This window comes from Cynara cardunculus, assembly GCF_001531365.2.
Source record: "Cynara cardunculus var. scolymus isolate 2C chromosome LG 3, CcrdV1, whole genome shotgun sequence".
NCBI lineage: Eukaryota > Viridiplantae > Streptophyta > Magnoliopsida > Asterales > Asteraceae > Cynara > Cynara cardunculus.
Genome location: NC_037530.1, coordinates 30,473,674 through 30,500,561, shown reverse-complemented (window position 1 = coordinate 30,500,561; position 26,888 = coordinate 30,473,674). Strand labels below are relative to the sequence as shown.

At 33.0% G+C, this 26,888-nt stretch overlaps 2 protein-coding genes and 1 pseudogene across 3 annotated transcripts; 1 reads left to right on the top strand and 2 right to left on the bottom strand.

Annotated features, from left to right (window-relative positions):
- Positions 1–2,607, bottom strand: part of LOC112509135 — an 8,072-nt pseudogene extending 5,465 nt beyond the window's left edge.
- A 4,819-nt stretch (positions 2,608–7,426) lies between these two features.
- LOC112510107 (probable ubiquitin-conjugating enzyme E2 16) lies at positions 7,427–15,021 on the top strand. The gene is made up of 6 exons (XM_025115409.1): positions 7,427–7,506; positions 7,700–7,803; positions 7,901–8,003; positions 9,152–9,215; positions 14,488–14,576; positions 14,718–15,021. Exons 1-6 carry the CDS (start codon positions 7,477–7,479, stop codon positions 14,811–14,813), a joined length of 486 nt encoding a protein of 161 aa, XP_024971177.1. The 5' UTR covers positions 7,427–7,476; the 3' UTR covers positions 14,814–15,021.
- A 1,676-nt stretch (positions 15,022–16,697) lies between these two features.
- LOC112508726 (cysteine synthase-like) lies at positions 16,698–20,232 on the bottom strand. 2 transcript variants are annotated; one of them, XM_025113435.1, is made up of 11 exons: positions 20,078–20,232; positions 19,061–19,114; positions 18,860–18,969; positions 18,704–18,761; positions 18,346–18,609; positions 18,066–18,203; positions 17,703–17,754; positions 17,309–17,388; positions 17,172–17,231; positions 17,002–17,082; positions 16,698–16,842 (listed from the first exon to the last, which is right to left on the bottom strand). In XM_025113435.1, the coding sequence occupies exons 2-11, from the start codon at positions 19,097–19,099 to the stop codon at positions 16,753–16,755; spliced, it is 972 nt and encodes a 323-aa protein (XP_024969203.1). In that variant the 5' UTR covers positions 19,100–19,114; positions 20,078–20,232; the 3' UTR covers positions 16,698–16,752. The 2 variants fall into 2 exon arrangements, with proteins under 2 accessions (XP_024969203.1, XP_024969204.1); XM_025113436.1 differs by having other exon boundaries at positions 16,753–16,842; positions 20,010–20,228.
- Positions 20,233–26,888: the final 6,656 nt, after the last annotated feature.

Here is a 26,888-nt window from a genome sequence, read left to right as displayed (position 1 = left end):
TAATGAAAATGGAAACAAGGTAAGTCTGAGAGCGTCATTTGACACTCCTGGGATTAGAAAGGCATCTGTGATTTCCATGAAAGACTTTAAGTGAGAATGGGGGTCCTCTGAGGGCAGTCCAGCAAATTGTCCATTAGTCTGTAACATGTGAAACATGATCGGTTTTAGCTCGAAATGGAGAGCGGTCATGTGTGGTCTGACTATCCCAGAATTCAACTGCTCAAAATCCGGGATAGCGTAGTCCATGATCCTTCCATTCTTTAAATTTGCCAGATTAATGATATTTGGAGTTTGAGCCCTTAGGTGTTCAGTAGAATCTGATTCGGTGTCCAAATTATTATCATTCTCATTATGTGGGTTTTCATGGTGAAAATTCTGGAAWGGTGGTATTTGCCCAAAAATTGGCGGTTGGTTTTCCAAATTTTGTATTCCCGGATTATTGGGAGGAGGTAATGCCATGTTGGGCGGGAGTAGAGCTTGAAATGCTCTATGGGCCCTCCTTTTTTGGCGAAACGTCCTCTCAATGTCTGGATCAAATTCGAAAAATTCATCACGAAACGTTCTTGGCATGCACCACTTTTTAAAAACAATACAAACGGAACAAGAAAAATCAAATCTTTTACTTTACTCAAAAAAAAACTTTAGCTTGCCAATCCCCAGCAGCGGCGCCAAAAACTTGGTCGGTTATATTTCACACCTTTAGACTCATGAAATTAGGCCAAAAAGCAAGTATACAAGATGGCCCAACGTCGTCTTTCCAAGTAATAAGTGGTACAAGTACCGAGTTATCGTCCACAGGGATTGTAGCCGAAGTTAGATTAGAGTCCAATGAAAGAGATGATTTCAGATGACGATTTTGAAGACTTTTCTCTGGTTTTAAGGTTAATCTAAAYAGAATACAGAATATATAAAAGAAGCAAGGGTGTAAGACTTAAGGTGAGACCCAAACACAACTTCCAGCAGCCAATGCTGTAGCAATGCTACARCAAGCAGTGTTTCGAAACTAAATTCCACCATCTATTTTGAAGGCATTCCTCTCAGACTTCACCATTTCACTATCTTATAGCTTTCCACCCATATCTCTATGTGGTGTCTGGACCGGGGATAGTGAAAAGATGGTGTTTTCAAAATATATGGATAAACAAATCTCTTTGTTAAAAAATCACTCTCTCGAGTCGATTCCCATATCATTCGAGTTGGCGTGTTCTTGATAGTTCATCTCTGAATCTATCACACTTTGACACTTTTGGCAAGCGACCAAACCCGTCGGGAGTTAAGTTTTGAAAAACATAAATGATAAGTCTCCTTATCGGCAACTTTCTCAAGTCTACCTCTTATGTCATCCAAGTTGACGTGCTTAATGATGGCTTATCTCTAAGGCCATCGCACTTTAACACTTTCAAGTGATCAACCCGTCAAGAAGTGTGCTTGGTTTTATAAAAACTCGAATGAAACAATGAAATGCCGTTTTCGAAAACACTTAGCTACTTTCGTTCGGGTTGAAGATCTCACCTTTCCGTCTCACACCCAAGCTATAAACGCTTAGCTACTCATGATGGAAAGTAAAAAATAAATGACGGAAAGTAAAGACATAATTATAAATTGCGTAAAGTAAATGACAATAAAGTAAATGACGGAAATGTAAATAACAAGAAACGTAAATGACATAAATTAAATAACGAGAAAATAAATGACGGGAAAATAAAAGACAAGAGAATAAATTGCGGAAAGTAAATGACGGAATGTAAATGACAATAATCGTAAAGGAACGTAAAATAAAGAGCGAAAAATGAAAGACGATAAATTAAAGACGAAAACTTAAAAACTCAAGAACTTGAAGAACTTCACAAAAGATTCTTCAAAAATCAGCTCTAACTAGCTAATTTTGAAGTGTAATGTATGTTAATGGCCCCCTAAACAAGTAGGTAAACACTCCTATTTATACAAGGAGTTGAGCACAAAACAACAAAAACATTATCCAARAGTTAATACCCAAAGTTTAATACAAAAAKGRATCMTATGCTAAATATTATCCATTGGTCCAAGCTTTCCAGATTTTTAAGATCTTCCAGCTGTCATCTGGCTGTCCTCCATTCAGCACCAAAAATCAGCAGCTTAATCGTTAAGCTCCTTGTGCAACCGTGTGCACAGCAGGTGGTTGCTGATGAAATGCTGAAGCATTAGGCTGTTTTACAAAAAATTTATCTGTTAGCTTATATTTTCATGCTCCAACAAGTTAAACCACAATATTTTAGCTCCATAACAAGAAATATAAAGAACTAAATTAAAATGACTCAAAGTGGGAACGAAAAATAACTAATTTTAACTTGAAAGACGTAAAACGGATGCATTATGTATTAAATTCTCAACACATATCAAGTCGCCTTCATCTTTAATCTAAAATACCCTTTCTTCATCTTTCTCTGTTGATCTGTTGATCTTCACTTCATAAGCTTGTAGAGAACCCATTAGTTCATCAAAGGAGAACGTTGACAGATCTTTTGATTCCTCAATTGCAGCTACGACATGATCAAACTTAGGGGATAGACTTCTCAAAACTTTAGCAATTATAGTTTCATCAGCAATTACTTCTCCATAGGTCCTCATCTGACTTACTAGAGAAGAAATATTTGCCAAGTACTCTTAAACAGATTCATTTCCTTTCATCCTGGCTGTTTCAAACTCCCGACGAAAGGATTGAAGCTTCACAGTAATTACTTTTGAAGAACCCTGAAATTGGTTTTCAAGATTGACCAAGCTTGCTTTGTTGTGGTTGCTGTTGCAATACGGGAAAAAATCGTCTCATCCACTGCTTGTTGGATGAGAAATAGAGCTTTAGCATCCCATTTCTGATTCTCCTTCTATTTTGCATCATCATCACTTCCTCCAGTACCCCCATTCTCGACTAATTCCCAAGATCTTGAGACCTAAAGAGCGTCTTCAATTTTATGCTCCAATATTCATAAGATGCACCTTTGAAGACTAGAATCTGTGGTGATGCCACATTGACCGTAGATAGGTTTGCTGCCATATTTAACAAAGAAAAGGGAACTTGGGTCTGATACCAGATTGTTGGAAATACTTAAGCAAACAGAGAAGAAACTGAAAGATTACTCAGCCACTTGTTTTATTTATTTGAATCAAGCAGATGCCTTACATAGGCAGTACAATAGGCAAAAAGATAAATGCTCTGGATAACAAACTCACAACCTATCTAACTAAAAATCAGGAAACCAACTAGAGAATTGACTCTCCATATTTGACTATATCAAACCTAGAAAACAACTGCAAATTGAATTAATCTTCCAACACTTATAAATGTATGAATATGTATAATCATCTATTTTACTCCACAATATATTATAATGAAGAATTTATATAAAAATAGTTCCACTTTTACTCATAAATATGTGAAATAATTATCAAGAAATCTTTTGTAATTATAACACTCATTTTCAAGCAACAAAAATTCAACCTCTTCCCAAGATCTATTACATCTATATTATAAAGTACATAGTCCATTTTTAACTCATTCAAATCCTATTACAGTATTTCAGCACAACCCTAGTTCCCATCTTTAGAGCCTCATAATCCTTTGGCCGACGTGTATATCACACAACCATTCTTATCAAAACAACTGCATCTATGTCTTTCCTTGATCATTGAATGGTTATCCAAATTTCATAGGGTAAAGTTACCATCATATATGCAGTAATATCATGCAAATTATACATTAATTTTATCAAACACACAAATGTGTACTACTTTGACTTCTTCATCTTCAAGTTTGATTATTCTTTTTCCTTTTCTTTGACTTCTCTGTTAAATCAAATATAGAAACCAAAAATGCTGCTAAATCGAAAAAAGAAACCAAAAATGCTGTAAAATCAAACTAACAAATCAGGAGAAGGTTGAAAGTGAATCAAAAGGTCAAAATCCTAGAGAAGCAATTGATTTCAAAAGAGAAGCTTATCTTGAACCACTAAGATTGATAGAAGGCGTCGATACTAGTAGGAGAATGACTCAAACAGAAGGTTGAAGGAAAAAACTACTGAGAAGGTTGAAGGAGATCGATACAAGCCATTAATCAATATATGATCAAAAAACCGTTAGAATGAATAGTCATCTCGGGAAGAGAAGCTTTGGGGAAAGTAAAGCAGGAGAACGAATAGTCAAATCGGGAGATTCCCAAAAGCTTTGAGAAGTTCTACAATATGCTTTTCATTTGTAATTAAAAGATTTTTAAAATAGTACTTTAAAAAAGCAGTACATTAAGCTTTCTTAGTTGTTTTTAAGATTTTATGTATAAATCTGTAGTACTTCATGTATTAAAAATTGTTTTTAAAACTTTATAAAATATGCTTTATCGGGTAATACAAATATATCTAAATCTTAAGTGATACAGAAGATAGTGTGAAATGTTTTTGTATTAGTCTTTATAGTAGTCGTGCAATGACATATCCAACATTTTTGTCGAGTGCGTATATATTTAAGGTGGGGTAGTTGTAGTTGTATATTTTTTCGAAAATAGATGTCATACTTATATTTATCAATTTGATGATAGATGGTGACGTAAATTTCATCACATTTATGGAAGTCTTCTTATTAAGTACAAAAACTAATTCCAAAATCATAAAAGAGTACGTAATAACGACCGTTTGCAATCTCAGATCGGTTAAGGAATTTTTGATGAAAATCGAGAGACGAATAGATAATGATTTATTTTATGTTTTGATTTGATGTTCTAACATTTAATAAATATTGTATGCTTAATATTACTTTCGTTTTCATTACTAATTTAAATTTACGTAAGTAAAATAATTTTGTACTAAGCATCAAAAGCTACTTTTAGAAATCATAAGAATGGTGCCTGATTGGTTTGAGCTTGGCTCCAAAGATCAAAAGTACCAGGAGGTTTCAGGTTCAAATCTAAGAAGGAATAAAAATCCTCTTGTGGTCACGGAGGTTCAAATGCGGTGACTTCAGGCTATCTGCAAAGCAGGTGATTGTCCTGTGATTAGTCGGGTTGCATAGCGGGTTGTATATACATGTTAATAAAAGAGAAGAAGCTACTTTTATTTTGGATGTGTAAATCGATACATTTAATTACTATTTTTTAAAATAAAAAATATTTATTAAACAAAAGTTAAATAGTTTATGTTACTTATTATAACTATTTGATTATTTATGCTAATTAAAAAATCATTTAGGTGGTGTTTGTTTTTTAAAAGATGATAAAATCTGAAGTCTGATTTCACTTCTGATCTATAAGAGGTGGTCCTGAATCTGAAATTTGGATCAGTAAGATTGTTTTACTTGAACTCTGAAATCTAAATCGGATAAACTAGTGTAAAAATATAAAAGATAAATAGTTTTTTTTTTTTACAAAAGTATAAAAGATGAATAGTTTTTGCTAATAAATCTCTTCCAGCCTCTAAAATATGAACCATGTAATAGAGGACAGATTAGGATGAAGTGGTATTAAAGGATACATATATCACTTAAAATTCAAAGAACATTTAGAGTTTTTGAATTCTTATTTTAAAAATAAAACACATGTCTAAATGAATCAAACTTTAGAGATATTAAAAGGTAATTTTGAAAAAACAAAAATACCCACCGTATTACAATAACATTTGTTGTAGAAAATTTGGTTTTCAGTTTGTCTGGGATTTGATGTTAATTATAAGATATTGATTAAGCTGATCATAATTCATAAATTTAATAAATAAAAAAACAATTTTTAATTATTTTGTTAAAAATATAGGACAAAATGCACAAAATAGCAATCTACTTTTATAATTTTATTTGTTATAGCATTGTATTTTCAGTTTTTCTTATTACAGCAATATACTTTCAAACTATTTTTTATTAGGATATTGTACTTTGAAAAATTTACCCATTATAGCATTGAGTAATCTTTTGATTTAAATTTACCCAYTATACTAGGTTTCCATGCCACCTCATTGTCTATGTAGGCTGTCCACATGTACTATAGTGATGTAACTTTTTTACTACATCATGTACTTCCAAAACTATTTTATTATAGCATCTACTAGTTCTTATTAAACACCGTATTTTAATTTTAATATTTAGATATTTTACAAGTTATTTAATAAATGTATTAAATAAATTATAAATTATTCATTAATATACCAATATCAATAAAACTAGTAGAACACAACTTATCTCGCTAATATTTTTCAAAAAATATGTGTTTTTAAAAAAAAGGAAAATAATTTTACTAAAAAATATTATTTTTTAAAGAATATATTATATTTGTTGAAAAACTTTTTACTTGACGTATAAATATATTAAATTAATTAGATTTTTTTGTAGATAACAATTTATTTCGTTAATATTTAAGAAAAAACTTCAAAAGATATGTATTTATTTGAAGAACATAAAATAGGAAAAGTTACATTTTTTTACAAGCAAAATATATCTTGAAAATAATGTTTCATGTTTATCTAATAAATATCTCTAGGAATATTTAATTTGCATGCAACTTAATAAGAAAAAAGTAAAAAAATAAATAAATATTTTTTTAGATTATAGCAATGAAAAATAAAAATTACTAATAATAATTTGAAATAGATTTTTATTTTAATTTTAGTTAAGTTATCAAAATGATGTGTCATCCACATCATCTCATTAAAGCCACACAAGCAAAAAAGTCAAAGGGTTAACCGGTTTAAAAGGTAACAGGTTACCCATTGCTATTATGGATAGATTTTTAAAATACAATGCCTTAATAAAAAATAATTTGAAAGTATATTACTATAATAAAAAAAACAAAAATAAAATACTATAATAAAAAAATTTATAAAAATAAATTATTATTTCATGCATTTAACCCTAAAATATATTACCTTTTAATTTATACACAACTTTGAATTATATTCTACTTTTTTTTTAGATAATGGGGGCAATAACTAGATTCTTCTGGAATAAAGGACGGAACGGAACATTACTATGACACGTGGCAAATAATCTTTGGCACCACCGTAGAACTCACGCAGTCTGTTCCCAGCAGACGAACTCTAGCCGTCCGATCGACACATACCTTTTGACTTTTTACACTTGATCACGAGTTCCAACTTTAAGGAAATCCAAGTTTCTATTAACGCCCCCCATTGGTAGTATTATTTACAGAAAACCCCCTAAGTTTATTCGAAATTGGAATTTTCTGCAAAATAATTTGGAAATCCATGTACAACGTCCATTTTACCTTTGTAAGAAAAATAAAAACTCGAAATATTAATCATAATGATCAAACTTATCATCATTGTAGCTTCTTGGGGGTAGAATTGTAAAGTTACCTTAGTTTAGGGTTCATATTGCTAAATAAATATAATATTTGGGTCAAAAATAAAAGTATTTCACTTTTACAGTGGGAAATGCAAAAGCATTACTATCAGCCCTCTCGACACAAAAATATAGACACAGAAACACACACCCCTCTCTCTAGAAGCCATGACGAGCCCTTCTGCTTCTTCTCGCAAGGTTTCTTATTTCTCTCTCTCTCTCTAAATCTTTTCCTCCTCTTTTATATGCTTTAATGTATACAAATCTGTAATTGTATATATATGTATATACGTGCATCCCTAATTTGAATAACTCCGACTCAATTTGAGATTTTTTTTGATCGAGGGACGATTATTTGTGTGATGATCACTCTTTGTTGGCTTAATTGTAGACGCTAAGCAAGATCGCAACGAATCGTCTCCAGAAAGAGCTAATGGAATGGCAGGTCAATCCACCTGCTGGATTCAAACACAAAGTCACTGATAATCTCCAAAGGTGAGGTCACAATTAATCTTTGTTTTGACTGTTTCAGTTTAATTTTATTTTGAATTGGGAGTTAATTCTTTTCCTTTGTTTGATTTTTGGCGTAAAGATGGGTCATTGAGGTCAACGGTGCACCGGGGACTCTGTATGCTAATGAAACTTTCCAACTGCAAGTTGATTTTCCTGAGCATTACCCTATGGAAGCGCCACAGGTGACATACCTTATCTTGATTTAATGATTCCGATAATAAAATATTGTTCATCGTTGAAATATTTGGTTTCAGTTGTTGTCCTTAGTTAATTTTGGTGTTAATGCGGGCTATGGGGAGTTGGGGGCTTGGGATGGGGGATGAGAGAAGTTTTAGAGTGATGCCTATGCTATCAGAATTTAAGGGAAGTGAAGGAAATGGTAGAATTTGTGAGTGAAAAGTTTATGTTGTGTATTGGGTTTTTCTTTTCTTTTTTTTCTTTTTTTGTTTTGGNGGGGGGGGGGGGGGTGTTCGATGTAGAAGGATATCTAGATGAATAAAGAATATTCCTTAAAGGTAAGTAATTCCAACCCCAATCCAATTGGTCTACTTTTGCAAATGAATGGTCTACTGGTTATATGCAGTTTGTGGAGTTCTGGTTACCTGGTTAGAAGTGTCTTCCTTTTTAAGCAACCCACTTATAATGTCTCCTCTCTATGATTGGACCATCATAATTCTTACTATGTCACAATGATATTGTCGTCATGTTTCCTAAAATCAATCGTACAAGGTAGAAATTCTGCTATGTGGAATATTTGAAGGATCATGGTTAACCATACTTTTAATTCTCATGCCATTTTCTTAGGTGACTTTTTATGTGCATGAGGAGAAAATGTTAGATCTCTATGCTCTATACCTTTTCTTTGAAAACTTTGATTGCAAGCGTTTTTACCTTTTTCTAGCAATGTGTGTTTTGTCTACTTCCATTTAGCTCAACACCAGAAAAACACCAAGAAAATCCAATTATGGAAAACATAGAAGCGGTTATAATTAAGGTGATAACACCAATTAAAATCCAATTACTATTTTTTTCTCTTTTCATTTTACAATTAAGGTGTAGCTCTCAAATTTTTTAAAAAGAAAACTTCAGAGAGTTAAGCCATTCATATATAACATGGATATCATATTTTGAAAGAGAGCACGTAAACTGGTATGCATGATGTAATTGATTTTGACTACTGTGTTGGTCTGTTTGCTGCTTGCAGAAGTTTAGGAGTGTTTATAAGCACTTCAATCAATTTCTTTTTTTCAGTTTGATGTTAATTGTTAAGCATCTTTTCTTTTTCCATGTAATCATGATCTTCATTTGCTTTACTCTGTTGGTTGGACAGGTTATTTTTATTCCTCCAGCTCCACTTCATCCGCACATTTATAGCAATGGTCATATTTGTTTAGGTTTGTCTCTTAACCTTTATTTTCTGGTCAGCTCATTTGTTTTTCTTTACCTTTTTCATCTATTTTAAAAATGCTTTAGCCTAGCAGTTAAGATGAGACCAAATTGCCGTTGCTCCATGTATTTGGCGATATTATTGGCATCCTATCCATTGTCCTTGGAACAACTATAAAAATGTTCAACCCTCAAAAGCTTGTTTATGGTTCTGTTTGCTACTTTTAGCTGTTGGTGTAAGAAAAGGCAATTAGTTTGCTTATAATATCACAGCTAGAAAAACTGAAATCATGAATTTGAATCATGCAATTCAAAAGGAACCCACTCTCTCAAGTAATTTACTCATTATTGCTGAGCTTCCATGTGTGAACTACTTCAGCTGAGGCTAGTAGTAATAATGAACTTAGGGGGTCATCATGGCATGCCTGCGTACTGTACCAGATTGATGGACAATTGGACATGCCATGTGACTTGAGAGAAGATTGTTACCAACAAGTAAACTTTGGGATGGCCATATTAAACTGTAGTAAAAAATGTTGAACACCATTTATATGGATTTAGATGAAGTCTGTTCTAAGATAGATCTTAAATAACTAGGATTTTGATAAACGGATTGATGAAAGAAGTGAAAGCCATTAACCTATATGGGCAAGACAAAAGAAGGAATGCTACCATAGCCACTTTGTGATTTTTCTTTTTGGGAATTATCATCTATATCATCTACAGGCGGAAAGACCGAGACGTGTGGCATTGACAGATTGCCTCTACTAGTATACGTATTACATATAATAGTTTGTACATGATCCTACTTCTGACTTTTTGTGGGATTCTAGAACATACTATGGACGAATAACACTTCATGCTTTGTTAGAAATGTTCAATGCCTTCAGCCTTCTTTCATAATACTCCCACTATCTTAAAGTTTTGGTCCCACTTGAATTGTTAGCATTTCTTAAATTAGTCTACTTTGTTGAAAAGTTTTCTTCTTTAGTTTTGAAAATCTCTGTCTTAATTGCAATAATCATTAAAAGAGATGCATATCTGACCAACACGACATGCATACTTCTCAAAGATTTACTTTGCTGTGTCGAACACATATCAGACACCAATATTCCACGAACAGTTGTGCTATGGAGTACCTAAAGGTTTATTGGCGGGGACCTCATGGCCCCGTGGTCCACATTTTGTGAACCCTACTTGCCATACCTCATAAGCAAGCACCGGAAAAGACAACCTGTCCTCCCCTGGAATCGAACCCGGGTGGGCACCCCCAAGGCAAGGCATTTACGGAAGGAGGTGGCCACTAGGCCAAGGCCTATGGAGTACCTATGTGCTTAAGCCTTAAGGTTAACACATCTATCTGGACCTACTATAACATCTTCATGGAGCAGCCTCTATTGTGCCACATTCTAGATCAGACGCATAATCAACCACAGAAAGCTAAGATGTTAATGCTCAATTGTTTTATTAGGGGCTGCATTGAGAAGCTAGAACAATGACTTTGGTTTACTGTTCAGTGAAGCTAGAAAAATGATTTTTGTCTGCTTAGCATCTGATAAATAAAATGGAAATATTTGGCAAGTTCTTTTGTGGCGGAAGCATGATTTGTTGCCTGACGACGAATTTATTTCAATTTGTATTGGTTGGTATTTTGAACGAGCCTCAGGGATTCTATGATAGAAACTGTTTATTTGAAAGATTTCTTTTGTCGAAGGTTATCTTTGCAGTTGATAGTTATAGGTTTGAACATTTGATTTTAGAATGATTTTTTTGCATAAACATGAATGGATGTATCGACCTTGGTGGGGAGGGTGTTACTTGTTAGTGGATGTTCCAAGTTGTAACCAATTTTTTTGAGTTAAAGCTAGATATCGTGCAACTTAAAATGGTATATGTTTTGGGTTCTATTTACCGATACCATCTTTTACATTCTTCATATTGTAGCTCATCCTCGTTTCTCATTGCATCAAGTAAATGAAACACCATCTTATCTTCATTTCTTCTTGCATTGTGCGATGGGACCCAGAGAAAAATGTTTAATGGCCTAAATGAAATCGACCTTAACCTTTTAGGTTTGATTTTCAAAAAGTTTTAACATATAATATTCAACATGTAGTATCTAAAATGAAATAGCTTGTGGCCTTCAACGAATGAAAAAAAGATAGAAATTTCGGGTACCCTGGGTTACCCTTTACGGTAGCAACTGGTAACAGGTCCATTATGGCATTATCTCATACCCATAAGAACACGGGTATATGTATCTTACCTATTTGCATGGTCTAACTGTTCACATGTTGGAAAATGCATATATAGTCAAGTATCAATTAACAGAAGTAAGGATTTTGGATAAGCTGTGTGAGCAGGAAGATAGAAGAAGCCCTAAAATGTGTGGAGTCCCCACCACAAAGTGTTGCTTGTGGGGATTTCACGCATTCATGTCTCAACTTGCCTGTGTCGCTTGATTACTTATCCACGTGCTTGACACACAACATATAGTTCAACCTATGTAAGTTGTTTTGGCACAGATTGTTGTTACTTGGATACTGTGGACGCCTTTTGTAGTTTTCTTACCCTGATGTGTTTTCATATGATAATAATGCCTACATACTGTCAGTCATTAAACCGGTAACCCAGTTAACAAGTTCAAGGTTTGAAGTGAATCCTTGCCTTCAACTCATACTCTAGGGTTATGTGGCTTCAACTTCCACGTGTTTTATGTCTGCAAATAAGTGGGGTGCAATTAATAGGATAATGGACACCGGTATCCTGCTCTCCCATCATCTTTGAATTATGTGAATTTTCTAGGCCATATATACCTACGCTTCAAGGATACATGTATGCGGATACAGATCCGTAATACATGGATATCAGGATTCAGAGACTCTAGAAGATTCAGGCAATCAGGCTGTGTTTATGTATGTGTAAATGTGTGTGTGTGCATAAATCTAAAATCATATCAACAGAAATATGGAAGATACAAGAAAAAGAGTATTTCATGATTAATACATGAAATATGGAAGATACAATAGAACCTAAGTCTTATCATGCTATAACTTTTAATTCGTGTGTCTATATTACTGGACACTGTCGGAAAAAAAATAACACATGTCGTCTTGTTTTCCTCTTTTGCAGTCATGAACTTGAGTTTACTTTTTTTTAGCATCTGTTTTAACTTCTTTTATTATGCATTTTCATCTCCTTTCTCTAAAAATAAATACTAAAGCTTCTTCATGCATGTCCTTGTTCTTGTATCCCTATGTATTTATGGTTAATAATTTGGGGATATAATCAAAGCCACATGGGCTGTGAACCCCTAAAGAACCACACCCCCAAGACACCTGACATGGGTTGCAAGTGATAGAGTCACATAGCCATATATGCTTGCCATGTTGTAGGAGACTGAATTACCGGTCATCAAGCATTCATCTTGGTGGTTTTTGGCTTGTTCATAAGGTGGTAATATGTTGGAGGTCCGAGGATCAAAGCTTCAGTTGGTCCTGACCTGTAAAAGAGTAACAACTGAAACCAAGTATTTTGCTCAAGGTAAATCATTCAAAGAATAGTTGGTGATGTGACCACAATCATACCTTCATAATTAAGGCTCTTTCTGTTTGATACAACGAGGCCAATTTCTACACCTGCCACTTTTCAGTGAAGTTTCCCACCATGCTTAAAATGTTCTTGTTATAATTTATAACAGAGCCATTTGCTGTGGAATGGTTATCATGCATATACATTGTGAATTATGGTTTCTCTTGGCTATATGGTTCACCGGGTTCTGATGAAGATGTATATTGGCATAAACTTGCACAATCGTCTATGTGGTATAACAGCGTTGATGAATGGTGTAATCTTGAAGTTGTTTTCTGTGGGTAACATTCAGAACTTGAAGTTGATATATTGACTGTGAGAGACAAACTAGGATCGAGTATGTGCCTTTCTGGAGTGTAGCATGGCATACAGTTTTTCTTTCATTCTGAAGCCAACACTTTGCCAGTAGTAGAGATCTGTAGACGGAGTGCCTGCAACTTACTTGTAATCTAGGATTTGAGGTAAAGGAGGGCGACAGTGATGAGTGTGCACCTGCTGGTAGAAAAATCAGAGGAATTATAGTTCATGATGTTCACTTTTTTCTCTTTGCACGGGCACCAGGTTGGTCAGTCCCTCTATTGTGTATAGATGATAGCTTGTTTATCAGTCATCATTTTGTTACCAATTCACATTTATGATACCAATATAAAATACGAGTCTGATATACCAGTGCTTAAGCATTCACTCACTAATTGCTGCCTGTTTCTTCTTTTCTCTATGGATGTGGAAATTGAATTTCCCTCTTTCACTCAAGATTTGTGACATACCTATTTTCTCTTTAGTAATTAATTATTACTCCATTCCAGAATTAGAGTCCACATTCATGAAAATGTCTCAAGGCATCATGTTCCGTCCCCACAATCACATATCCACAATTTTTACGAGTTTAGGATATTTGACTCTAATTATGGGACTGAAGTAGAAAAGTAGTCGCGATTCGTGTTGGTTCACATGATTCGTTTTAATTTGAATGTTAAAGTTAATTGCAAGTTTGCTTTCAGACATTTCAGCAACTACTATTGATTTGTGTGTAGAGTCAAATCTTGTAATCTTTGGGGAATGGAGAGTATTTAGTATTGTCACTAAGCTACAACAGGTTAAGCATTCCTTTTGGTTAGATTGAACATGTCAAGTCAACGTATTCGCGATTAAACACCCACCTGATTAGCTCCATGCTTTTAGTGGTAATTGGTAAATTAACTAGAGCATGAGTCTGGAAGCATCAAGAATATCCAAAGATAAACGTGAGGAGGAAAACTGAAAAGATGAAAGGGTTTTTTCAAGCTGTATATGATCACAAAATCTTTAGGGGACTCTATTTCCTACAGAAGGAAAAAGAAAGGAAATGAACTAGCACCCATTTTATCCTTACATTTGCATCTTCCTTGTAAAAAATCAGATTGTAATGAGCGAAGGTGGGAGTACTCGGGGTTTTTTTTTGTGTTAAGAAAAAATCCCAAGCAAGGTTGGTCATAGTAAAGTGAAGTTCAGTTCATTTTGTTCATAGAATATTATCAGCTATTGCCTCAAGATTTTATAGTCTTTTCGTCACTTTGTGATTGTTGGATTAAGCCTTGAGCAGACCAATAAAGTTATCCTGTGTGACCTTAGATGTATGAAGATATTTTTTGATTGGTCTTTGATTGGATGGTATTGTGACTGCATCCTGCTAATTTAATATTGGTGCAGATATCTTGTATGATTCATGGTCCCCTGCCATGACTGTCAGTTCTGTATGCATAAGCATTGTCTCCATGTTATCAAGCTCCACTTCCAAGGTCCGTGCTTCGTGTTCTCTTATTACCATTGCCTCTCCCAAAAAGAAACCGAAATGTCGATGTTCTGATTACAATGCTTCTTCTGTGGATGTAAAATGCAACTGATATGACACATGGTTTATATGTTTATTGATGGTACAGCAACGACCGGCTGATGATGAACGCTACGTGAAGAACTGTAGAAACGGGAGATCTCCAAAGGAGACGAGATGGTGGTTCCACGACGATAAAGTATAACGAGTAAAGTGTGTAGAAGGAGTCTTTGATTTGGGTTTAGAAAGGATGTGGTTCCCTTTCCTTCAAAACTCTACATTTTATTTAAAACAGTGTCTAACTTAAGCACGTGGCTCCATAGAAGATTGAGTAATGAATGAATGAATGCCACCTTATGTACTTTGTAAAGTGGATTACATCTGAAAATGCAACCTGAGGAAGTTTCACACTATGTTTTCTTTTCGTGGTAGGTCATGGATTTAAAAAAAAGGTTCATATACCCACAAATATTATACCCTTTCAATGAAGGGGTTGGGTATTAACACCCAAAAATGATTTTAGCAGTAATCATACCGAATCAGTATTATCTCGAGATTAAATCCAGAGAAGGAAAAAAAGCATTGGAAGGTCAGGAATGGTCACCTTATGAATTTATCTATGCTATATTATAAAACATTTAACAAAAATTCTTAAAAACMATTTTTTATGCACGAAATACTGCTTATTGATGCATATTACTTAAAATTTATGATTACAAGTAAATTGTGTATAAGTACAACTTATTAAGGTTTCATATTTGGATTTGTGTAACTAACTACAGATAAACATGTTCAAATATTAGATAAACATCTTATTTTAAATATAAAAAATCTAAAATATAGTTAGTATAATCATTGAGTTCTAACATAATACTTTAGTTATTATCTTTATAAAAAATTATATTATTAAACATAAATTAAATTTCTTTGTTACTAAACCTAAATTAAATTATATTTAAAAATTTGAATTAAGAAAATTACACCAAAACACAAAAACTTTTAAAAAAATTAATTTAATATTCATATCGGTATATTTTTTTTCAAAATTTTATAATATTTTTAAATTTATATTTTATTCAAAAATAAAAACATTATTCTCAACACCACATAAAACCGTATTATATCGACGTCAAATAATAGTAACTCAATATCAACCTAATACTTAGCGTTTGAAAATTTTACAACTCGATCAGACATCGGTTGGGTTAGGTTCAAATAACATCAACCCAATACTTAACGTTTAAAAATTTTACAACTCGATTAGACATCGGGTTGGGTTGGGTTCAAATAATAGTAACCCAATACTTACAGTTTGAAAATTTTACAACTCGGGTTGAGTATTTTGTATTAGGTTGGGTTGGGTTGGGTTGATCGGGTTTTTGAACATCCCTAACGAGTACCGAATTTATAAAAACATGGAGGATCCATCAAAACACAAAACCTTTGGTGGGTTCCTAAAGCATACTTTGTTTTGTATTGTGATTGTGCATACTCAACTCATAGGGGTATTTTGGAAATTATATGAAAACTATGCACTTTTCTCCAAGGATTCTAAATTGAGCTTATTTGGGACAAATTGAGCATAAAACTCAAATGTTTGTTATTGCATGAGTACGTAAAACACTCTGTTAAATATATGTTTAGCTATTAAGCTATTTCTACGCCATAAAACGAGGATATTCAAGTGTCACGAAAAGAAAACGATGTATTTAGATATGTCATCTTAAATGATATTTCTATTAAATTCACGATATTAGAAACGACCCAAAATGAATATTGCAATGCGCTATGCATTGAAGACAATTTTAAGGCATATAACCTTAATTCCATTCCATGACAAGATCATGGAAGTAAAGTCAGTTTTTCTTTAATAGGTCAGAAGGTCATACATTTAATTAAGATCTCATTTTGAGTTATATATCTATATATATATATATATATTTTTTAATCAAAGTATTCAGATGAATTTTTAATTAAAATCATGTAATCTTTAGAAATATCTATAAAAAAAATTGAATTTTTAAAGAGCAAAAGGAAACTTATTTTCTTAAGTTGCTATCAAAATGCATATAGCAACATTATGTTGCGTCTCCAAACTACATCTTCACAATGGAGGTTGGTTGGTTGGTTGTTTCTCTTTGAATTCATTCAATTGGCAAGTTTTCGACTTCATTCCTCACCGAATCAAATAACACGGTCGACAAATAACGTTCCCCGAAGCTCGGAAAAACCACCTGTTCGCAAACTTACAGAATTACATATACGAAACTTGACCCAACATGGATGGATTTTAGAATATGCCAAAATTTGCTTCTTTTTTGATAACCCATGCAAAAACTGTTTGGAAAAATATAATGAAATGGTAAGTCGAGGCTCGAGGGAGATTAACTTACAACGATGAGCTTTCCAGCGTATTCTGGTCGTTTTGCTATTCTAATGGCAGCGGCTGCTGCAGCCCCGGATGAAATCCCCACCTATGAATTTATTGAAATAAAACCAAAAATTCTATAAATCTTAAAGAAAAACTAAACAATTGTAACATTCTGTATATGAACATATATACCAGCAACCCTTCTTTGAGTGCTAGAAGCTTAGCAGTTTCAATGGCTTCTTCACTAGATATCTGAACAGATTCAAACCAAATAGCATCAAAAGGTTACGGATACATTTATATGAAAAGATTTGCAGTTCCATGCTCACCGTAACAACTTCATCAAGAACACTGACATCCAAAACATCAGGAATAACGCCCGCTCCAATTCCTTGGATCTTATGAGGTCCTTCATCAGTGAATGCAAATTAAGATGATAATTCATCACCAACAAAAGGAAATCTTCACAGTATTTAGCATAGAAACACTCGTTCAAGTTCAGAAATAAAGAGAAGCAAGCGAATCCAGATGCAAAAATGATTGGCACAAACGAGACACTCCAAAGAATGAAGCTTTTCAAGAAAACAGACGGAACTGTTGATCATAAATCTTAATGAAATCAAGCATATAGTCCTAAAACCCCATTTATCGTCGGGTTTTCAAGAAAGTTTAATTGAATTAAAAGCACCAAATATAAGCCAAGAAAGTAACAAATACACTTACCGGGGTTTCCTCCATTTAGTACAGCACTTTCAGTTGGCTCTACACCATATACCTATATACGAATTATGAGAAACAAGAAAGAAACTAAAATTTTCTTCTCCCTGTAAGAATATGAGGAACCCCACAAAAGAGTCCTTGTCCCAGAGTACTGAGAGGGAGCTAGAGTCTCTAGAATGGTAGACCTTGGCTCTGATACCATATGAGAATATATGGAACCCCATGAGATTACTCTCCAAGAGAGCGTTTGAGGAAAGGAAGATTCCAACATATACTGAGGAGAAATGGTTCAAGTCTAGCCGATATAGGACTCTAAAACTACCCATGCCCCAAACTTTTGTATCTTGAAATCAAGAACAAGATCACCTTTATGTTTGCGTTTTTCTCCTTAAGAAACCTCCCCACGCCAGTCACGGTGCCACCTGTCCCTATGCCAGAAACGAAAGCATCAACTTTCCCTTTAGAGCCATTCCATATCTCCGGTCCGGTTGTTTCATAATGAATCTGCAAGATTACCATCATTCACACGAATATTCAGACATCTTCTCCTTTTTCTTTGTAGGTAATACAAAAAAGAACATCTTAAAACAAGTTATAGCCTATTTCGGGCTCTCCAAGCCCAAGATTAGCATTTGTGCAGAAATACCTTTGGGTTAGCAGGATTATCAAATTGCTTAAGAAAATAACTATTGGCCGTTTTCGCTACTATTTCATCGACTTTCTGAAAAACACCATCAATGCCCTTGGCTGCATCTGTGATGCACAACTCTGCTCCAAAAGCCCGCATAACAATCCTTCTTTCCATGCTATAAGTAGCTGGCATAACTAGAATAAGTTTGTAACCTCTAGTTGCTGCAATGAAAGCCAACCCGATCCCAGTATTGCCGCTGGTGGCCTCAACCAACACCGTCTTCAGGAAACAGTAATCCATTGATTAAAGATTTGCATCAAGATTAAGTTGTATAAGAAGGTGAAGACCATCTTGGTCAAAGAAACTATCTAACCTTCCCAGGGGTAATCAGACCCTTGTCTTCTGCATCTTTAATCATACTAAATGCAATCCTATTTGTTTAAAAAATAAATAGCGGACACGTTGACAGTTTAATTAGAGATACAGTCATTGCATGCTTAATGAATCAGCACAAAGAAAGAAAGTTCACCTATCTTTTACACTTGAGCAGGGTTCCATAGTCTCTAATTTGGCGGCAATGCGAGCAACACAACCATCCACCATCTTTTTAAGATAAACCATAGGGGTGTTTCCTATTAACTGCATATTAAGAGCGGAAAAAAGATTCAAGTAATCCAACCCTTTGGGAAACTGTTAATCTGTTCAAGATTCTCAAGGAATGGATTTTTACTTCGGTAATATCTTCCGCAATTCCATTGTTGGCTTCCATGTTTCTTCGAGGTTACTGAATGGTGGTTACAGGGAAGAAGTTAGCATATGGCTTCCATGTTTCTTCCGCAATTCCATTGTTGGCTTCCATGTTACTCATAAACTAGCTATTAACTAATAAACTAGTTACGTAGGTTAAAACTAGCTGATAAGCTAGCTGTTAGATGATATACTAGTCATGTTTAATAAAAACTAGCAGACTAAAGGAAAATAGAGGGGGTTAACAGGAAAAAGGTATTTTCTGAAGTGAAGTAGGCTTTCAAAAGCTAGCTTAACGGGCTTTTGGGATAAGCTCAAAAAATAAGGTATTCACCTCCATTTCTTAGGTCTCATTATCATTTTCAAACTGTAACGAGATCTACAATCATATCTTTCATTTTCTTTTCTCTAAGACCAAATGAAACTGTTTCATGTTCATTCGTTTATAACATCTAATATTCATCAATTTTTATGTTGTTTTGCATGATCTTGAAGTGAAATTTAGTGTGATTGTGGATGCTATTCACTTGATTTGAGTTGAATCTGCAACCCACAAAATCAACACAGAAAGTAAAGGCAAAAGGCCAAATAATTCAATAGCAAGAAAGTCAAATACAGAAAGCAATTAAGACACGAAGAAGCCATAATCGGATATAAACGACAAACAACAGATGAAAACTCAAACAAATCAAAGATTGACCCCATTAATCAACACAGGAACTTCATAGAAATTGATCATAGCTGAATCTAGAAAGCTGTAAATTTATGTTCATCCCCAATCCAAAACAAATTTTATCAAAAAGCCACAATCATCATCAGCAAAAACAAGCGAGATAATCCAAGAATCCCAACCTTCGAATAACAAATTTCCCACAAGGAGTGGAAGCAAAAAATTCAAAATCCTCTTCATACCCAAATGAAAATGACTTAACTGGTATTGAATAACATATGGATTACACGCTAGAATCAGCAGCAAAGTAAGCAAGTAAAACAGTTGTACCTCAAATTTTATGACAAATTTTTTGGCTAAAGACAGTGTCTGCACATCCACAGGCGGAGGGAAAGGGAGATTGATTGACTTTATCTGGGTTTTCGACACGAATGCTTCCAAAAATCTAGACCGAATCTTTGAATTTTGATCGGATAAAAAAACTGGCGGTTAGGCTTGGATTATACAATGAAGGTTTACTTGAACCGGTCTGAAATATTGGATCAGATTGAACCGGTCAAAAGATTATGAAATCTCTAAAAATTTCATCGAACCAATTTTTATATTATTTTTATTTTGGAGAATTAATTTTTAAAATCGTTATTTAGGGACTTTATCAAACTTTTTGTTTATTTAAGTTGCTGGTTGATCTGTTAAACAAGTAACAGATAATTTCAAGGTTTTTATCAAACTTTTGGTTTGATTTGCCAAATTTGATTTAAACTTTAATATTGATACGGATTGGTTAGATATAAAGATCTTGAATGTTATATTTAATATTTATTTTTTATTGCATCAATTAATTTTTTCTATTAAATTGATTTTTTATTGCATTAGTAAAAAACAATTTTTATTGTGGTAATTTGGATTTTTTTGAAAAAATCTCCAATTTGATATCTGAACTAAAAAAACGAGATTTGAAATGAAAAATAGATTTTATTGCATTAATTTTTGAAAAAAAAAAACGAATTTTAGTTATTTTTCTATAATTATTTTGCAAATTGGTTCCCCAAAATAAGAATCAGGTGCAAGTTGGTTCCCTAAAATGACGATTTTGAAAGTTGGTTCCCCAAAATGACGATTTTGAAAGTTGGTTCCCCAAAATAGGAATCAGGTGGAAGTTGGTTCCATTTTAATACAATTTTCCCTTATGAAAAACTACCATTTTGCCAACTATTTCAAAACAAAGAGGCAAAGCCGTTGACCTAAAAACCCCTATCTCAATTTAAAACAACTTATTAACTTATTCCGGTGTAACATCAGTAATAAACATTTTTTAGTGTTTGAATAAACAACTTAGCATCAGTAATAAGGAGTTTTTGAAGAAGTTAAAACTTTCTAACTTATAATAAATTGATAAGTATTTTTGTAGAAAAACATAAGTTGTTTCAAATAAACAATCCCAAAGAGCCCCTAAATAACAAAAGTCAGAATATTCAATAACTAAAACAAACTAAATATTGTATTTGATGATAAATCTTTATGTAGATATTGGTGTTATGTGTATAGAATCTATACCTTTGATTCAATGATGTTGGGTTGTTGCCGGTAAGCACGTTTTTATCTCCTTAAGCTAAAACACTAGTCATAGTGATGATCGTAAATCAGCGACTTGAATGAAATGTGAGAGAATATCGTCCTAACAGTTTGTGTATACACCATTAATGATCCATTTATACCGAATGAGCCTCGTACAAAGCTACAGAGTTGAAAATTTCCACCCAAACTCTTTATTTTTCGTACTTTTGATCGAACTGATTTTGGGTGTATTTGAGTTGTTTTACATTGCTCGAAAGCGATATACAAATTTATCTTCTCATACCTAATTTTCTTTGAGGAGATGCTTAGATTTCACAAAGTTGTGAATTATTTCTTTGCTTAATCAGGCTTTCGTGATTCATAGAGTTCTCCACCCCGTCCCTTCCATCACAAATTAATCGTTCGAATAATTGTTTAGTGTTTAATTCCTGTTAGAATTCTAGAATCGGGATTTGCGTACAATTTGACATAGATTTTCGTCAACATTTCATACCACCAATTCTTTATTTTCATAACACTTCTTCTTTTCTTTCGGTATTATGCCTAACAAATAAGTTTATGGTTGGATTACGCTAATGATATCTTTGATAAATAATATAAATTATTAATAACTAATGTAAAATAAATTAATAGAACAATTTAATAATTTAAAAAGTTTTGTACGATTTAGTAGTAATGAAAAATAACTGTTTGATAAGTATTTTGAATGTACAGTTTGGATGATCAAATATTATAATTTTAAAAATATAGGAATTTTCCTTTGCAAGTGTCTTGTAATTATCTGTATTGATCTAAGAACAAAAGGCCTTCAAGTAAATCGGCGACTAGTTGAAGTGAGACCAAGATAGTCACCAAAGTGGATTGGATTGTCATCTAGCCGAATGAAGATCAATATAAGATAAAGTCAAAAGTAGCATGACAAATACTACTTCTAGCAAGCCAATTATGGAGTGAAAACTTAACCAACAAGTTTGGCTCGCCAACTATACCAACTCTTATCCTGGTATAGGAACATGGTCGACATGTCAAGCAAAGTAAGTTGTAAAGTTCTATTTTATTAATAACATACTTTCTTTATTGTTCCCTTTGTATATGGAAGAATGGGTTGTGTTAAGAAACGTCTACATCACCTTCAAAGGCTGAAATGAGGAGTATAAGCATGCGCTTATCAGAAAATCAGATGAAGACACGCGTTACAGATGGACAACAGTTTAATGCATGATGACTATAAAAAGGTCATCATTGTCATATGTTACAACTCACTCATTTTGAAATGAATTCTAAATGATAGTTTCTTAGGCAAAATCGACATCAATCATCTGAAGGACTATGTTAATCTGAAAGGGTACCTTCTTCTCTCATTCTTTCAGTCATTAGCAAATTTGTAAACTTTTTAGCATACTGTTAAAAGTAGAGGTGATATAACTACGTAATCGATATATTATTAGGTGACATTCGAGTCTTCTGACAATGTTTCCTTTCCAACTAATATTTTTATTTGATAGCTTTCGTGTAACCAGTTTATGCAATTTATATAAAGAGTTGATTTTAAATGACCGACAAACTTTAAGTTTTTTAGGTTAACAGATGTGGGCATCAAAAATAGTTAAGAACACATAACGAGAATCAAGCTTGGTACTTGATAAAACCTGAACCACAATGATTGACTGCTAGATGAACCCGTTGAGATTTGACATCAACTCCATAATGCAGCACAATTGTCCTTCACTTGGACCCATTTATCAACGGTGGGCACATCCGATGACTTTATTTGTTATTATTAGTGTCGAAACCGAACCATCTGTTTGACTTTCGAACCATCCTATTAAATCTGATATTGATTAATTATTTTCCAAAAAACCTATATCAATAAACCAAAATCGACAAACATCAAAGTTTCAAGCTGTTTTGATGAAAAAAATAAATTTAAATTAAGAAAAATATTTCATGTCAAATTATTTCAATCATTTACTAAAAATTTCTTATTTATTTTTATTTGTAAATGTAGGCAGCTCTACGGTTTGATCATTTACCGACAATGATGATCTTTCAAGAACAAGTTATAACTGATCATATGATTTGTTCTTAAACGACCAGCAATGTCGGTAATATTAACTGTAAGGAGATGCTTAATCGAATCACATACTTAAACATCCATCACTGAAATACTTTCGCCTGAAAGACGCCACAGAGTTCAACCGTCTTGGTCATGTTACAAATGATCATTTTACCCTTATTCCGAGTATAATAACTCGGATCCGCTCCACTTGGGTTTATTTAATTTTTACATGCTTTTCAATGATTAATGGATATTGGATCTTTTATCCGAGAAGTTCACAACAACGATATGACCGTTGTGTCTAAATTAAAGTAATTTACCTTTGTTTAACCCAACTAACAAAGACTTTCATCATTGTTTTGAAATACGTACGTGCATCTTACGTATTTTGTTTATAGTTTATCTAAAGGAGTGAGATGCTGCTTGGATGTTAAACCAATAGAATCAATGAAAAATGTTTTTATATAACATTTTTAATATAAATATGTTCTATCCAAATTGAAAATACAAAATATCTTCCACCTAACGTGAAAATACAAAATACAATTCAATACTGATAAACTTAGATAGTCGCCCGACTTCAAAACACAATACAATCTAATGCAAATATGTTCCATTCAACTTCAGAAGACAATATCCCTACCAAACACAATAAATCCCTTTCTTCTTCCTTGTTATCTACTTCTTCACCGTCTATCACATGGACAAATGCAATTCGATATCTTTTAATTGGAATTGCTAATCAGTAGTAGTAACAACAATGCTTTGAAGGAGAGTGACAAGGGCAAAAAGTAGGGTTTAACATTAGTGAATATTTTTTAGGGTAAATATGGGTGTCTGGTCTACCTTATGTGCACGGTGTGTCTTGACTAATTTTATGGCCCTTGAAAAATAAAATCATTAGTGGCTTTAAGGAGATTAGAACTGAAGATTCATGATGAGGAACCCCAAGACGTAGCCTTTAATCTTTATTTGGCAATTGAGTAGGCCATCAAGGTTTCATGGGTAAAGACTCTTCATGATTCTAAGGCTATTGTAGAACACAAATCAATGGGGTTTTATTTGTAGATCGATGATGAGAATTATAGGGCATATGCATTACGATGTTGGCGTTCTAGCTAACGATCATTGTAAGATCCCAAAACTTGTAATATTCCATATTCAAATTTAAAGTCAATCCGGTAACAATAACAACAAGGTATAAGAATTTTCTAATGCATCTCAAAAGTTTGCAACGAAACTAAAAGAATCCACAACTAAGAATTTGTATATATATATATATTAAAAGAAGAACCAAGAGTATTGAAGTGACATCATGAGAAATGAGTATTGAGGTGTTGGTGAATTGTGGTTGAGTTTGAGATATTCCACATTAGTGAGATATTGAAATATTGGAATAAGGAGGTGTGTATAAGAAACAAGGATGAGATTAATTGTGTCAACTCATGAAGTTGAGTTTGAGATATCTCATATTGGTAAGAGATTGAAAGATTGGAATAATGAGGTGTGTATAAGAAAGAAAGAAAAAATTAATTAATTGTCAACTCATGAGGGTTGACTCATAAGGTTATCTTACTTGGATGACCCTATTTTTACAAAACAAATCTTATTATATAAAAATAAAAATGAATTATGTTTACAATCATCTATATATATATATATATATATATATATATATATGTATATATGTATGTATATTAAAATAAGAATCAAGAAATAATTAGGTGTATCATAAGAATTGAGTATTGAAGTGTTGATGAACTGTGATTGAGTTTGAGATATCCCATTTTGATGAGAGACTGAATCAATATATATAAATATATATATATATATATATATTCATTTTTATTTTTATATATCTCATGAGGCTTGACTCATAAGGTTATCTTACTTGAATGACCCTATTTTTATAAAACAAATCTTATTATATAAAAATGAATTATGTTTACAATCACACACACATATATATATATATATATATATATATAGGGGCACGTTCAATTGAAAACCGTGCAATTCTAAGAAACCGTGTAAACCAATTTCAACCAATAGGAAAATTTCATTCTTTTCTAATTAAATTTAATTATTAAGGGTATTTCGGTCATTTAAGTTATTTCTATTAAATATGGAAATGATTAAGGAGTATTAATTATGGAAAAGTAATGATGAAATTCTTAAAAATGGTAATTTTTAAATATGTAATTATATTATGATAATAAAAATTAAAAGTAAATACAATGTAATCCAAGTGAATCTGGATTGTGATAATTGGAGATTGTAAGTTCGTGATTGAATTCATTCAAAAACATTGTGGTTGATGAAAAAAATTCAAAATGATGAAACAGGTTTCATCATCATGAAACTGGTTCATGACATGGGATTAACAATGAGTGGTGGAATACTTGTTTGGTGACCCCGATTTATTTGTGGTTTAGTTGATCTATATAGTTGGGGAATGTGAAAATGAAACTTGTTCATAATGTTTGTGGTTCGTCAAGAAGTAATATGATGATGAAACAAGTTTCATGTAGATGAAACTGGTTCATGACATGGGATTAACAATGAGTGGTGGAATACTTGCTTGGTGACCCCGATTCATTTGTGGTTTAGTTGATCCATATAGTTGGGGAATGTGAAAATGAAACTTCTTCATAATGTTTGTGGTTCATCAGCAAGTAATATGATGATGAAACAAGTTTTGTGTAGATGAAACTGGTTCATGATGTTAACGCATACGAGGAGTGGTGGAACATTTGCATAGTTACCCGATTCATTTAAGATTTAGTTGTATCATTAGCAGGTGAATGTGAGGATGAAACATGTGCATAATGTATGCGTTTTGCAATGAAAWAATTTCATCATTGAAGTGTATGAAACTGGTGCATGATGTAAGATTATATTTTTAATATTTTTTTTATTTCCTTAAATAAACTAAAATAATCTTTTACACTTTTACCCTTATTGATGATATAAGATTATATTTTTAGTATGTATTTTTTTCATTTCCTTAAATAAACTAAAATAATCTTAACCGTTGATCAATAAAATGGATGGATGAGATTGGTTTACACAGTTTCTTAGAATTGGGGCGGTTTTTATTTGAACGCTCCTCTATATATATATATATATATATATATATATATAGGGGTGAGTTCATTTGTTAACCCAATATATGGTGTTAACTTTGTGAACCAATCTTATCCATTAATCTTTGAAATTTGTGGCTAAGACCATTTATGACACATAGTGTAAATAATTGCACACATAGACAATGTAACATAAGTGAACAATATTTACAAAAGGTATTTTGGGAAAAAAATTAGTTGTCCAGTAATGACAATGAGATGTTTTGTAACCGCCCATTAATGATAATGAGATGTTTTGTAACTGTCAGTTAATAACAATGTAAATATCCGAGAATTAATCTCGTCATGGAATCAAAAACAACAGCAAAATCCCCGACACCAGATTCGTCTACAATTTTTTTTGTTAATGGTTCATGTG

Excerpts from the sequence above, each read along its gene's own strand:
- LOC112510107 (XM_025115409.1), top strand. The coding sequence starts at position 7,477 with ATGACGAGCCCTTCTGCTTCTTCTCGCAAG. Across the intron at positions 7,507-7,699 it reads CTTCTGCTTCTTCTCGCAAG|ACGCTAAGCAAGATCGCAAC; the intron begins GTTTCTTATTTC and ends GCTTAATTGTAG. Across the intron at positions 9,216-14,487 it reads CAATGGTCATATTTGTTTAG|ATATCTTGTATGATTCATGG; the intron begins GTTTGTCTCTTA and ends ATATTGGTGCAG.
- LOC112508726 (XM_025113435.1), bottom strand. The coding sequence starts at position 19,099 with ATGGAAGCCAACAATGGAATTGCGGAAGATATTACCGAA. Across the intron at positions 17,389-17,702 it reads ACTAAATGGAGGAAACCCCG|GACCTCATAAGATCCAAGGA; the intron begins GTAAGTGTATTT and ends TCACTGATGAAG. Across the intron at positions 17,083-17,171 it reads CACTCAAAGAAGGGTTGCTG|GTGGGGATTTCATCCGGGGC; the intron begins GTATATATGTTC and ends ATAAATTCATAG.